Below are 14,649 nucleotides of genomic sequence, written 5' to 3'. Positions count from 1 at the left end.
GGTGCCTTCTGTCCACAGCTTTTTAATCGAGTGGTGAAATCCTGCTAGTGGAATGGGGGAGAGGAGAGAAGGAGGCAACATTTGTCAAATTCCCCACTCCCTGTTCAGTCCCCTAGAGCCACATATTGTTCCAGAGGATCTTCTAACCCCCCCCCCCCGAGCAATTTTTTTCAGGGGGAATTAAGCAAACTCTGGACCCAAGTCCTTATTGCAAAATTACCTAGTAACATTCAAAACTAGAACGATTCACTCCAGTTTCCCTACCCCAACAAGTGAGTTATGCCGCCAGAATTGTATGAATGAGACAAATCTAAAAAAGCAATAAAAAGCACATAGGAAAGTGTAACCAACTTTACTTATGATAAAACAAGTGATTTAGTCCCAGTTGTGTATGACATATTAACAAATGATCAAAAAGCCCGGCTATGGCTTCTTTTTTGGCCCCTGTTTCTGAATCTGTCATGCCTGTTGGGGCCGCCACCTCGCCTTCCATTCCTGAAATCCGAGCCACCACTTCGGCCACTGTCACGTGATTCTTCAAGCTCGGGCAATTCCGTTGCCACAGAAAGTTGCCAGCGTCTTGTATCTTGCCATGTTTGCTAATAAAAAACAATTTTTTTGTTATCTCTACAATCAGCACTGAATTTACAAACCAGTATTTGCAAACATCACATAAAATAAAGGGATAGAAGTTTTCTGAGCTACATGAAAGATTCCCCCCCCAAGGCATCAAAGTAAGTTAAGAAAAGTATTTTATATTGCCTCTTGACACCTCAAGGTAACCTGTTATTTCCTCTTTTATGTTTCTTCCATACAATGACCAACAAAAGTTGATTAAAGAAAAGTTTCAAAACTTCCAAAAGTGAGCATTTCTGTAAAAAAAAGAACCCATGTTTCTTACTTTAACTAGTGTTTAGATCAGTTTCCCAAACTTGGGCTTCCAGCTGCTTTTGAACTACAACTCCCATCATCCCTAGCCAGCAAGACCAGGCCAGGGATGTTATAAATGCCATTGAAAAGTTAATTACACTGTCTCTAGTTATTGGACATAATCTGATAAAATGCATGTTTTAACCATGTAATGGTGTTGCTCTGAATGGAATGGAATATCGGATGAGAAGTATGTAATGATAAAGAAGAGTAGAAACTATCAGGTTCCATTTCACCCCTTGATTAAATTTCTTAAACCAATTTCTTCCTTCCTAAAATGCAACATTTCCAATTTAATGTTTTTATAATGATAGCAGGTCATATTTCTTCATTTATGTATTAATAATAAAGTGGGAAAAACTTAAAAATCCATTAAGTAGCAATTTCTCACCTGTACTTTATTTAATTCAGCCACAGGAATATCAAAGCACACACCCTGAATACAAGAGAGACACTGATCGTCAGGCATTAAACAAAGAAATCTGCAACACTTTGAAGAAGGCAACCTTATTAGTTCACATATTAAGATGCAACAGTAAGTGCCTGACAAAGTGCCGGCATTTGATTTGTACAAAAAAAATATATAGAGCAGCGTCTAAGTGAATAGTTCAGGTACTGGCGAAGGCCAAGTATTTTACAGACCAGCTTTAAGAACCAGAAAAGCCTACTATAGTGTGATGAGGAAAAACATAGATGGCTGTTTTTTTAATAACTAAACACAAGTCAAATGGAGAAGGATGAAAGGATTTGTCAGCCATTAACATTAACCAGAAGTAATAACTGTACAGTACTTGAAAAAATTCCTGCAAAAATATGACGTCTACACAAAGAAGTGCTTGTATTTTATTCCGTCACTTATAAAGCAAATCAAATAACCCTTACTTCCAAACATTTTATGAATGTTACAACATGCTCTTTAATCCTTATTCATAATAATTCTAGAGTACATAATTAATATTCTATTTACAATGTTAGAGAGCTAGGACTTACGGCCACATAAAAGTGATGATTCAACTCTGCATATTTCCAACGTATTATGTTCTATCCTACGACAACACTAACTCCAATTATAAAATTCATCCTCATATTATTTCACCAATACCATTTTGGTTTTCAAGTGCAAAACCTGTGCTTTGCATGTTATCAGAACAGATGAGGAAAAACAAATACTATAAAATGCTCAACTAGCAAATACCTACAAAATGTCTAGGTCAATATTTCTTACCGTCTTCCCCTTAAGAAAGCGCATTCGGGACACTTTGCTGTCAATGTCCTCACCCAGCTGTTCTTTCAGACCTCGCCAAGCATAGCCAATGGTGTGCATTTCTACTGAACACTGAAGAGTCATGGTCACAAAACCCTTTAAAAAAGGAAGCAGCAATTGACACTTACAGTAACAGCAGAGGGATATAACCGGTTAATTGTTAAGAGTTTTTGATAAAGGTCTTTACATTACAACTAATGGCTGCTAGGTTGTAAGTGGTGCAGCCTGATAAGAATATGTGCTACCAATCCTGAAAGCACCACACTGGCTGTCAGTGAACTACCAGGCCAAATTCAAGGTGCTAGTAGAGTACTAGCCTATATAAAGCCCCAAGTGGCTTGGGGCCCAAGTATCTAATAGAGTACCTTCCCCAGTATCAACCATATTTGGACCTTACAATCAGACGAGGCCTTGTTGCTAATGTTGTCAACGGGGGCTGTCTGGTAGGAGGTGATGTGTGACAGGGCCTTTATACTGAAATGCTTTCCCCGAGGAGATTCCCCTGGCACCTTCATTATACAACTTTAGGCTCCAGGTGAAAACATTCCCATTCAACCAGGCTTTTGGCTGACTGACATCCTATATATTGTGTTTTTGAGAGGGGGTTGGGGTTATTGTTTTCTTTCTTGTTTTTATTATGTGTTTTGTGTTTTTATCTTATATTTCTATGCTGTGAACCGCCCTAAGATCCACAGATGAAGGGTGAGGTATAAGAATTTGATTATTAATAAAAACAACATAGGGTCCAAAAAGGGTTCCACAATAATTCAGTGAAACTACCAAATAGACTGTTTAGCTTTTATAAAACCAATCTATATTTAATATCCTTAACACATCCTCATTGGGAGGCCAGTCATACAATTAGGGCCAGTGCAGATATAAGCAGCATTCAAATTCCAGTTAAAAGAGAATCCTGGATAACCTTAACAGTAGTTAATATTGTTGCCATCACAAAATTCAATGTCTATGAATGTGTGTGTTTTATCCTTGGTGGTGGGAGGAAAAGATCCCCTGCCAAAGAAGGAATTACAGGACCCATGCACGATCACTTAATTATGGCTCACATATTATTCGTTCATTTACTTAGTTTGTTGCATTTATATCCCACCTTTTTCTCCAAGTTCAAGGTGGCGTGTGTGGTCTTCTCCCATTTAATCCCCACAACAACCCTGTGAGGTAGGCTAGGCTGAAAGGCAGTGACTCACCCAACATCACTGAGTGAACTGTATGGCCCAGTGGGGACTTGAAACCTCCCAGGTCCCAGTCCTACACTCTACCCATTATACCACACTGGCTAGTCCTTTGTCAAAAAGAAAATGTATTGGTACATTCAGTATGTCAGGAGGGGGGGTGTGACCTTTTGGGTGCAGCAGTTTCACTGTGTTCTCACCCAAATAATGGAGAGTCCTTTCAGGAAAGTTTGACTAAGATTATCCTTAAAATAGATCTTAAGACTATATAAATGTTATGCAACTGCATGCCATATTTACCGCATCCGAGTTGAGCAAAGAACGCTGTTCAATGGCAGTAGCTCCAGAAATATGAGCCAGTGCGGCAGCCAGAGCTTCCACTGCCCCCTTTTCCTCTATCAGCCGTTCAGCTGCCTGTCTGAAGTGGTCAATGGCAGATGGAGGAACGGAATCCAAAGATCTGAGCAAAATATTAGTCAGTGTCATGTAAACTGCTGAAATGAGAAGTGTACATTTTATAACACAGGAGATACTGAAGCTTAAACAAGGCTGCAATCCTGAATACACACTGGAGAGCAAACCCCACTATTTCTGGGCTTACTTCAGAACATGTACAGGATTGCAGCTTTGGAATTCTAGGGTTGTATCCAATGGCTGACAGAAGGTGACTTCCATAATTTTCTCCTCTTCCCACTTTGACTTCTACAAAAAGTTTTTTCAGAGGCTAAAGGAGCTCCACTCAACAGTATATGCTGGACTACAACAGAAGTGGGTAGATAAATCATTTCCCCCTCCCCATGTTGTTCAGGCAAGTCCCCCCCCCCCAAAAAAAACCCTCTGCATCAGCTTTTTGAGCAGCATGGAGAACAGAGAGGGGGAAGACCAGCTGGATGCAACCCCTAGATTATTACCCAAACTTCCCCGTATGCCTCCAGTAATTTGTTTCTTAGTTTTCCCTGACATATTCAGATCAAATCAGTACACACCCACATACATACTCTCCACAGCTGACAAAAGTGCTGATTATCATGCTGCAAAGAAACAAAAATGTGCAACAGTGCTACTGTTCTTGTGAGCTAAAATAGAAGGCTGTGAAGCAGAATCTGTAATCTGTCTTCATTAAGTCAATATCCTGATCTGATCTTGGACAGATATGGTTAATGGAAACTCGTGACATGCGCTGGACACTGCATTAAGTTCAAAATATAAACAAAGAATGAAGTACCTGAGAGCATCTTTACTGGAAGCCTTAATAATGTCCGTTGCTGTAGGAACACCCACGCGTTTAAATGTAATCCCCTGAAGATAAGAGTAAGAGTATGTACATTATTCAAGTGAAAAGCCATCCTTGGAGACACATGCCAATGGCTTAGATATATAACATATAAATGACACAAAAATGTTGGAAGAAGATAATTACCGCTTTTTGTTCTACTTGTCTCAGCTGATAATCTTCCTTGCGCTGATAGAAACAGATGCACATGCCAGTTCGGCCAGCTCGACCTGTGCGCCCAGAACGATGAATATAGGACTCTACATCCTTCACAAATGAAAAGTCGTGGGAAATGCTTATATTAATCTTACGAAAAAGCTACAGAGAAGCCAAACGTTCACATTTACTGACATGCAAGAGTGTTTAGCTATGCAAAATGAAAGACAAGATTGCACAAAACACTACATGTGGCATCCAATGTTGTGTGTCACTTTAAGTGTCACTTTAAGTAAGCTACCTCTGGCCTGCAACATGAACATACAATTAAAGGGGGTTCTCTCCTTTCCACTAGGAACTAGTAATTTACCTTTGGTGGTGAACTTTGTATTACCAGATCAACCTCTGGTATATCTAAACCTCGGGCAGCTACATTGGTTGCAACCAGAACTCCAAATGATCCATTGCGAAAGCCTTTCAGTGTAACTTCTCTCTGCTTTTGTGGAATATCACCATGTAAAGACTGTGCATCCTAAGTACATAAAACAGAGTTAATGAGAGATTATTGGCAGAAATGACAAGGATCAGTTTCCTTCCCACCCCAAAAGCAATTTAAATGAGCTCTGACAGATCTTGGATGCAAAATAATATTTTCCCTGAATTCTGACATGCTCATTTTCTATTTTTCCCCCTTTTCATGAAAAGTGTGACGTCCAAAATATCCATAGTTGCACAAATACATTCATGCAGAAAACAGGATACTTGCACTGTGAGACTGCCAAAAGGCACCTAAGAGCAAGCAAGACATCCTTTCCCACAGTCAGTTCAAGCTAAGTTGAATTTGTAGCAATCCTTTACAGAAATGAGGGTCATTGCACCTGTTTTATTGAGGCATTCAGGGCCAGTTCAGTTGCTTCTTTTTTGGTCTCACAAAATATGATGGTACGTCCATGACTACCACTGTAGACTTGAATAACGTCTCCAATGACTGCAGCTCTCTGGGACCAATGACATTCAATAGCCAAATGCTGTCAGAAAATGAAATTAATGCTGGTTAGCAAGAAAAGAAGCTATGACTAAAGGCTAAATTAGTTGAACATTCCTCCCACTGAAATCAATGGTACCAGTTAGGCTGGAATCTTAGCCCTGTTTACCTGGGAGTAAGCCCCAGTGAATTCAACAGGACTTGCTTCTAAGTTGACATGCCTAGGAGTGGACCATAAGTTATGATTTAAATGCAATTGATTTCAGTTTGACCAAAGTATAACCAACTTTGGATCCAACCCAATTATCTTTACTGTGAGTTTGCTTGCTTTTTTAAAAAAAGAATTACACTTGGTACACACAAATTTAATCTTGTTGCACTGGAAGAAATTACTTACTTCTACATTCATTGCAGTCTTTTGAGTCTTCTTTCCAATAAGATCAATTTGCTCATATCTAGATTTCATGTATTTCTTTGCTACATCATAAACCCAATGTGGGCAAGTTGCAGAAAAGAGTAATGTCTGTGGATTGTCTTCAGAATCTTTAACACAAAACAAATATTGTGTCATACAAAGTTAAAGCAATTAAACTAATTTCCACTATTAAAAATACAGGAAAATCTATAATCATCATATCCATAATAAAGGCAAAACGCCACTCAGAATAAGAGATGAAATTACATTAACATTTGTGCACTCTTACTTCCTGATAATTCTCAACATGTGCACTCAAGGTATTACTATTCAACAGAAGCAGATGTAGAGTATAAAATAAAAACCCAAATGAATGCACATGTCTTGTATATCCAGTGTCTCATGCTTTACTTGTGAGCATTTTCCTGTTCTAGTTTTAATAAGCTCCAATTAAAATAATTATTGAAATGCCATTAGGAACACAACCCCATACCATACCTTTTTAGAGCATCATTCCCTTTAGAAGCAATGTGTGACACTGGGTATTTTAAAATATTTAAAAATAACTTTTAAATCTAAAACTAAAGTATCATAATAATTTTAACCCAATGTACATATAGCTCATTTTTTTTTCATTTCTATGCTATATTATGCACTGGGCTCAAATTATATTTAAAGTCCTCTGACACTGAAAGAGAGTAAGACTAAATTGCTTTCAAATTTAATCCTCCACTACAGATTGACCAATCCTCCACAGTACTTTCAATTCAGGTGAGAGACTAAGGTGGACAGCACAGTGTCTGCTGAGCAAACAGATCCGGATACAAAAGAGCTCTATGGCTTGACATGACAGGTGAACAGATGAAGTAGTTACCTTTCTTATAAGCATATGCTAAAATTTCCTCTACTTGTTCCGCAAATCCCATGTCCAACATCTGGTCAACTTCATCCAGTACAACATGCTTTAGATTGGAAATGTCCAATTTGTTATTTTGAAGATGGTCTTTAATTCGACCTGGAGTCCCAACCAGGATGTCAATGCCATTACGCATAAGATCAACTGAGAAGGAAAGTTAATGTTGATTATGTATTAAATTGCTGAGGAATTAGTTTCACGAATTGTGACGAAATGCCATGTGAAGATGAAACAGCTCTGCAGCACATTTCTAAAAAACGGTTTCCTGTGACACATGATCATATCTACGACAATGTTCTAAAGTTTGCAGGAACTACTTTGGTAGAGCCCCAAACCTTCATGCAGGCTACTCTCCAAAATGTGTAACTTTAATATACATTTGGACATTTGGCAGTGCTTCCATTAATCCCTTTGCTTTAAGATATAATCTAAGGCAGCCATCCTATGCTTACTTAACCTTAGAATGAGCTGCACTGAATACAGTGGAAGTTAGTTCCACCTAAGTAAAAATACATAGGACGGAGCTGTAATTATTTTCTTCAGTTTTTTATATCCCTTCCTAGCTATTAAGCAACACTGATTTCCTATAGGTAACTTTCAGGTTTCACCACACACCTCTGAACACAAGAAAAATGAAACAGTGAAGTACAGTCAAACCTTGGTTGTCGAACGTAATCAGTTTCGGCAGCCCGTTCAACTCTCGAAACCATTCGAAAACCAAGGCACAGCTTCTGATTGGCATTGGACATTCAGCTTCCAAAAGACGTTCGAAAACCAGAACACTTACTTCCGGATTTTCGGTGTTCGGGAGCCGAGGTTTGACTGTACTTCAGACTGTTGTGTTCTATTTTGTTTGAAAGGGGGACCAGTACCGCTTCAGCTTTTTTAAAAAGTACTTTTTAAAAGCAGGGATATAGAGTGAATGTGTCTTTAGCACCTAATAACACACCACCAATGCTGACATTTATGTAACAAGCAGTAATAGAGCCTAATCTAAAGGTAACACTATTTCTTCACATTTTAATGGTGTTTTCTCCTCAATCACACAGATAACCTTCTTTCTTTCTTTTTTTAAAGTGCTACTACCGCAAAAAAAACCCCACTGTTGTGATTTCTTACGTTGTCCATTGTATGCTGTTCCTCCATAGAAGCAAGCCACAGTGAGTTTCCTTGTGACATCTTTGAAGTCTCTGGCTACTTGCATTGCCAACTCTCTGGTTGGAGTGAGGACCAAAACCTAAACATTTTGTTGAAATGCAGTTAGTGTTATTTGAGTGTTGTAAAACTATGGGCTGAAATATCCTTTTATTTAAATCTTCAGAATTTTTGCAAGTTTATTTTTACCTGAACATACACTATTATACACATGGTGAGAGATATTCAGAGCTGCATAGGTGAAAATCTCCTCCTCCTACCTGCCCAATCTGCTCTGGAGGGTCTCCCAACTTTGTGGAGCACATCTGGGGGAATTTGGGGGCTGCAGCAGGGGAGGGGGAAGAAGGATAAGTCAGATTTACTCACCTTTGGTGTGCGGCCTCTTTTTCTTTCCTGGGGATCTCCCTGAAGTTTTTCAATTAAAGGAATGGCAAAAGAGAAGGTTTTCCCAGTTCCAGTCCGAGCTTGGGCTATTACATCTTTGCCATCAGAAATATGCTTGTAAGTCTTTACTTGAACTGGAAACAGGTAGGTAACTCCACGGGCTGTGGAAGAATACAGTTAAGGCTTTTATATAGAAAGATGTAAAATCATCATTATTCAACAGTTGAGAATTGCTTATACGAAAAGAACCCAATTCATAGCATGTGAGTAATTAAATATTGGAGGAAACAGATGTGAAGCTTCATTGAATATGTTGCTAATTACATTTCCAATGTAGATCAAGGTACTACTAGTCAAGCATTCTGTCTAATAGCAGTTACCTAGTCAGATGCTTTTGCTATACACAAATGTGATGACTGCTTTGTTTATCTTTATTATTTAGTAATCAGGGGTTTATTGCCTCTTTAAAATGGAAGCTGTATTTAATTATTGTAGCTGATGGCCACCTATGAATTTGTCTAACCTCTCTTCAAAGTTATCTAAATTAGTAATTTAAGAAATGAATGTCATGCATTTTGAGTCGTGTAAGAAATTTTCTCTTTCTTTTCTTAACTGAATCTAGTCAGTCAACTTTCACTGGATGCTCAAGAATTAACACTGATAAATTCTCATACAAAAAATTTAATCATGTAAAGAATTCCAAACAGAATTTTAAAATATTTTAAAATACTTAAAGATAGAAAGAAGCAACAATGATCAGGGTGGGGAAGAACCACACAGAGAAGTATACAAGAAATATTACAAAACTGTAATCTAATCACTTAATTTAGAAGAGTTTGGTAATTCTCAGATGGAGCTGTAGTTTGGAGAGAATCATTATGATCTAAAAATTGGTCTAAAATGTTTAGAAGCTGTCTGATTTGTCATTTTCATCAGGTGTGTTAAGGTTTCCATAATTAAATGACATTACAATTGTATATATATAATTTATTTGTGCTAGAGTTTGTGAGGCTTTACCACTGCATAGCCACCACAAAAAGGTGTGAAAGGTTTTTATGCATTAAGTCAACTTCTTTCTTAAGAAAAACACATGGAATTACTATAACTGGCATTTCAGACAAACAGTTTGGTTATTATATTGAAATTTTCATTCCCATTTTATTTTCTATTCTCAGTATCAAATATGCTTTTTTTTTTCATTGTCACTGTATACCAAGCTGTTTTCAGCTATGATTCTGAGATCTCTCTCCTTGGTGCTCACAGCCAAATTAGAAAGTATTTGTAAATTTTGACTATTGTTCCAATGTGCATCATTCTGTACTTACATGGAATCTAATCTACTTTTGCTCAGCCACTGTTCTAAGACATAATCAAATAACCAGTCCTGGTGAGAGCAAGATGAAAATGGGCAGGGAAGGGGGGAAGAGGAGGAGTGTTCTGCTTCAGACTGTAAACATTTAAAGAACACACCTTTGAGAAGGTCAATTGTTGCTTTAGAGAGATTAAAGTTGGAAAAGTCTCCTTCCTTTTGCTCTTCAGTCAATTCCTGTTGGGATTTTTTAAATGCAAAAGATTAGTTATACAAAATCAATTTAAAATATTCCAAAAAGTGCTAGATGTGCCGAAAGGAAAACAAAAACAAGTGTTTAATATATCTGGTAAATGTTTTCACAGATTCAAATATCTTGGGGGGAAATAAGGAATGGAAGGCAAGAGATACAAAGAAAAGAACAGAAACCTCAGTACAAAACACTTACAGCAAGCCTATTATATTGAAAGTGCATTGTCAACAGACCTAATTTATCAACAGAACAGCTAAACAAGGGCAAAACACTGATGATGTGGCTCAGAGACGGCACTACATACTTGAACAGGAACCAAGTAACAATTCATAAAGGAAATTATTTTAAGTTCCTCATACAAAGTCCGGTAGCCTCCAAACTTTATTTACTGTATTTTTTGCTCTATAAGACTCACTTTTTCCCTCCTAAAAAGTAAGGGGAAATGTGTGTGTGTCTTATGGAGCAAATGCAGGCTACGCAGCTATCCCAGAAGCCAGAACAGCAAGAGGGATTGCTGCTTTCACTGCACAGCGATCCCTCTTGCTGTTCTGGCTTCTGAGATTCAGAATATTTTTTTTCTTGTTTTCCTCCTCCAAAAACTAGGTGCATCTTGTGGTCTGGTGTGTCTTATAGAGCGAAAAATATGGTATGTTATGAACAGCAGAAGCTACATCATTGCGAATCAGACCACTGGTCCATCTATCTCAGTATTTACATGGATTGGCAGCAGCGTTCTGTGTTACAGAGACTTTCTTCTAGGTACCCCACCTTCTAAAGCAACCATAAACATTTTGACTGCATAAACATTTTGACTGCATCACCTCAATTGTGGGACTTTTGCTAGCGATGCTACCCAAACACTAACTCTTATGTCTTTTCATTGTCAACCTTTTAAACATCAGATCAGCTGTTTTTAAATGAGTCTGGTGCTACTCATCTTGAGGTTACTGCTGTTTTTCCTACTGTGGTGTTTTACTGTAGTTTCAGTCAATTTAGGAGTTAGCCGCCCTGATGTTAGAGTATTTTTTGCAATAGCATCTACAAGAACAAGGCCCCTTATCCTCAAACTGAACTCAGAAAATGGACACCTTCAGCCTGTTTACCCAAACCCTTGGGTCTGTGCACTTGGAAGTCCCAAGGTTAATAAAATGCTCTTGCATCTCCAATGTATGAAATATTTGGACAGAACTTTCCAATGCTGGAAAACAGATGTGTGGACTAGACTGGGAAATGAAAATATGAGGTACATTCTACTTTTAATTATTATTATTTCATCTATACTTCCCTTCAGGCAGTATCTTAAATAAATGCTGTTTCCCAGGGTGACCCACAGCAAAACACCACCATAAAGTCTTTACAATAACAAAAAATGAAACATCACAATTAAAACCAGCAATTGATATAAGTAATTGAAACAGTTGAAACTTGGAACCTAAATAGTCTGGGAGAAGTTTAAAAAGTCTTCATCTGGTGACAAAAAGATTAACAGGGTGTCACACCAAGGAGGTACTTTTTCTCATTGCAATCTACATTTCAGGTAGCGATGGCACAAAGATAACAGATAACCTAAGCCCCTGGGCATGGAAACACAGAAAGGAATTCCTTCATGTATCCAAGTCCCAAACCATGTTAGGACTCAAAAATTATCAACACTTTGAATTGTGCTTGGAAAAGGAATTATGACTACACCTTGCCTCAGTACATGGGTTAGTACACTTACCTTTCCCAACTTCTGCACTGAAATTCCATTGAAATTAAGTATACAAAATGAAAGGTCTGAAGGTATCATCTCACCTGATCTTGGTCACTCTCACATTCCGTATTTGATTCTTCAGTATTACCCTGCTTTTTTGAGTTGCCAACCCCATTAGTGGCAGAGGATGTTGTATTGTGTTCCGCAATTATGACTTCAATGTCATCAAAAACTTCTTTCTTTTTCTTACTTTTCTTTGGTTTGGGTGGTTCCAATTCTGTATCAGACAGTTCATTCTCCTCTGTTGCTGTTTCTTTGATTTTCATTTTATGCTTTTTAGATTTATCTTTTTTATCCTTCTACAATAAACAAACAACCTCAAATTAATATGCACAGACATATCTACCCCTCCCCAGCATGGAAAAACACATTTCCCCCTATATTATTTGAAGCTATGCAGTTCATTGTGTTTTTATGCAATTACATCCTCATGTAAAGTCCCACTGACCTCAGTGAGGCTTACTTCTGTTGCCTTTTAGAAGTAGATGGGATTTTCTATTATGTAACCCTCACCCTGGCTTTAATGTATCTACGTGGGGGGTTTGTTTGCTTGTTTGGCAAGATAAAGTGAATAACAAACTTAATGAACAATAATAATAACGTACTGCTTACACTGCAATGCAGCTCAACCATGCATCTTTCGAATTACACGCAAGTGACTAAGAGCATAAAGAGCCTGCTGGATCAGGCCAATGGCCCATCAAGTCCAGCATCCTGCTCTCATAGTGGAAACCAGGGAACAGAGCAGGAGCACAAGGGCGCTCTCCCCTTCCGTGGTTTCCAGGAACCGGCCTTCAGAAACGCCGCTGCCTCCAACTGGGGAGGCCGAGCTTGGCCACCCTGCCCAGTAGCCATGGATAGCTTTATCCTCCCGTTGCATAATCCTTTCAGAAAGCCATCCAAGTTGGCGGCCATCCTCACTGCCTCCGGAGAGCGCGAGTCGCGCAGTTACCAACTATGCGCTGCGTGAAGAAGCACTTCCCCTTTTAAAAAAAATAATAAATAAGATTAGGAGTGCTTGGTTTTTTTGAAAAAGAAATAATTTCGGCGTGGGGGGGGGAGTTGGAGGAGCGAAGCAAGACTGGCGAGGCCCACGTTGTTAAAGGCAGCCGCGTGGCAGCGGCGCGCCCCACGCGCCCTTGCGCTTCCGAGAAGCGAGAATTCGACTACGCGGCCGCCGAGGGCCGCGGCTGAGGAAAAGAAGCCGCCTTTGGCTCCTCCTCCTCCTCCCGGGCCCGGCTCGCCTCTCTACTCGCGGCCACGAGGCCCAGCCGGCCCGGCCCGGCGCGGCGCCTTCTCCCCTTCTCCCTCTCCCCGGATACCTTGCGCTTCTTGCCGCTGCCCTCCAGGGCGGCCTCGGCGTCCATCGGGGTGCGGGGCTCCATCTCGTCCTCGCTCTCGTAGTCTGGCCGGGGGGCTGCGGGCATTTCCTGGGACTCTTCTCCGCTGAGGTGGTGGCACAAGCGGCTGCTCCAGGCCGACGCCGGGGTAAAAGGAAAGAGCCCCGCCCCGGCGGCGCTGCTGACGAGGAAGCGAGGCGGCGCTTGGCTGCGGGAGGCGGCTCTTGGCCAGGCCCAGCCCCGCCAACAGAGGGAGCGAAGCGTGGGGAGGCCCGGGGCTGAGGTAGCCGAGCGGTCGCTGGTGGCGCGGGAGGAGGGCAAAGCCCGGGAGCGGACGAGGCCCAAAGCCTGCAGGGCCGGTGAGCGGGCGCAGTGCTGCGTGAGGCAGCGGCCGAGGCAGCCCATTCCCAGGCGGCGAGTGCGACTGTCCCCGGCTAGCAGCTCCCGCTGCTCCGCCTCCCCTGAGGTGAAGCGCGGTAAACGGACACTCCCCCCCTCGGTGAGTCATCGCCGTCTTTCTCCGCGTTGGCTCTGCCTTTCGCCGCCGCACTAGGTGGCAGGCGAGAGGGCGGCCTCGGGGGTGAAGACGAAAGGTTTCCCTCTGGCCCGAGTCCTGTCGCTGCTGCCGGAGGCCGAGCAGTAAATCCCAGCGGTGAAAAGAAGAGAGATATGTGGCAACTTGGCTGAATCAAACTGGGCTGGCACCCCTCCCCCCACTTCTCGATTATGTGCTGCAGCCACCACCGCCACCCCACTTCCCACGCTTTAAAGTAGCCGAAAGTCAAAACTTTAAAATGAGTAGGGTTTTGGTAAGGAAACGCCCCCCCCCCGCTTCGCTGAAGAATTTGCACTCTGCATATGCCCAGAGCAGGGGGGCCAACTTGAATAAAATATGGAGGGCCCAGGTAAGCCCTGCCCCGCATAATTGAATCACAGGATGAGGCGTGCGCACGCGCACACACACACAGTTTAAATGGCAATGCCCATCAACTTTGGAGGGGGCCTGGTCCTCTCAAATATTATCTTTGGGGGGCGAAGACCCCTCCGCCCCTTGGAGTTGGCTCTTTTTTTACGATCATGTATTTCCTAAGCTGACCCCTTATTCTAATGATACCTTAAGAATCTTAAGAATTTCTCAGAGACAAATCTAGTGCAGCATCCTACTGCTTCCCACAGTAACCAATCAGGCAACAGCTCTCTTCTGTATTGTATGTCCTCAGCAGCTGATATTCAGATACACTGTCTCTGAACACAGATATTCTAGTTAACTGTTATGGCTAAAATCAGCTAGATTTGTACCCTGTGAATTTGCCTAATTCCCTTTAA

At 40.9% G+C, this 14,649-nt stretch overlaps 1 protein-coding gene across 1 annotated transcript; it reads right to left on the bottom strand.

Annotated features, from left to right (window-relative positions):
• Positions 1–336: 336 nt before the first annotated feature.
• On the bottom strand, positions 337–13,743 carry LOC309342469 (nucleolar RNA helicase 2-like). Its single transcript, XM_081862932.1, has 15 exons — positions 13,306–13,743; positions 12,025–12,282; positions 10,139–10,214; positions 8,651–8,829; positions 8,249–8,366; positions 7,088–7,273; positions 6,196–6,341; positions 5,692–5,841; positions 5,184–5,345; positions 4,805–4,924; positions 4,610–4,683; positions 3,685–3,844; positions 2,156–2,290; positions 1,322–1,366; positions 337–599 (listed from the first exon to the last, which is right to left on the bottom strand). Exons 1-15 carry the CDS (start codon positions 13,726–13,728, stop codon positions 411–413), a joined length of 2,421 nt encoding a protein of 806 aa, XP_081719058.1. The 5' UTR covers positions 13,729–13,743; the 3' UTR covers positions 337–410.
• Between the last annotated feature and the right edge of the window lie 906 nt (positions 13,744–14,649).

The sequence above is a fragment of the Podarcis erhardii genome (genome assembly GCF_964252035.2).
Source record: "Podarcis erhardii genome assembly, chromosome: 5".
In the NCBI taxonomy this organism is placed as follows: Eukaryota; Metazoa; Chordata; class Lepidosauria; order Squamata; family Lacertidae; genus Podarcis; species Podarcis erhardii.
The sequence above is the reverse complement of the archived record's forward strand: the minus strand, read 5'-3'. Positions and strand labels throughout refer to the sequence as shown.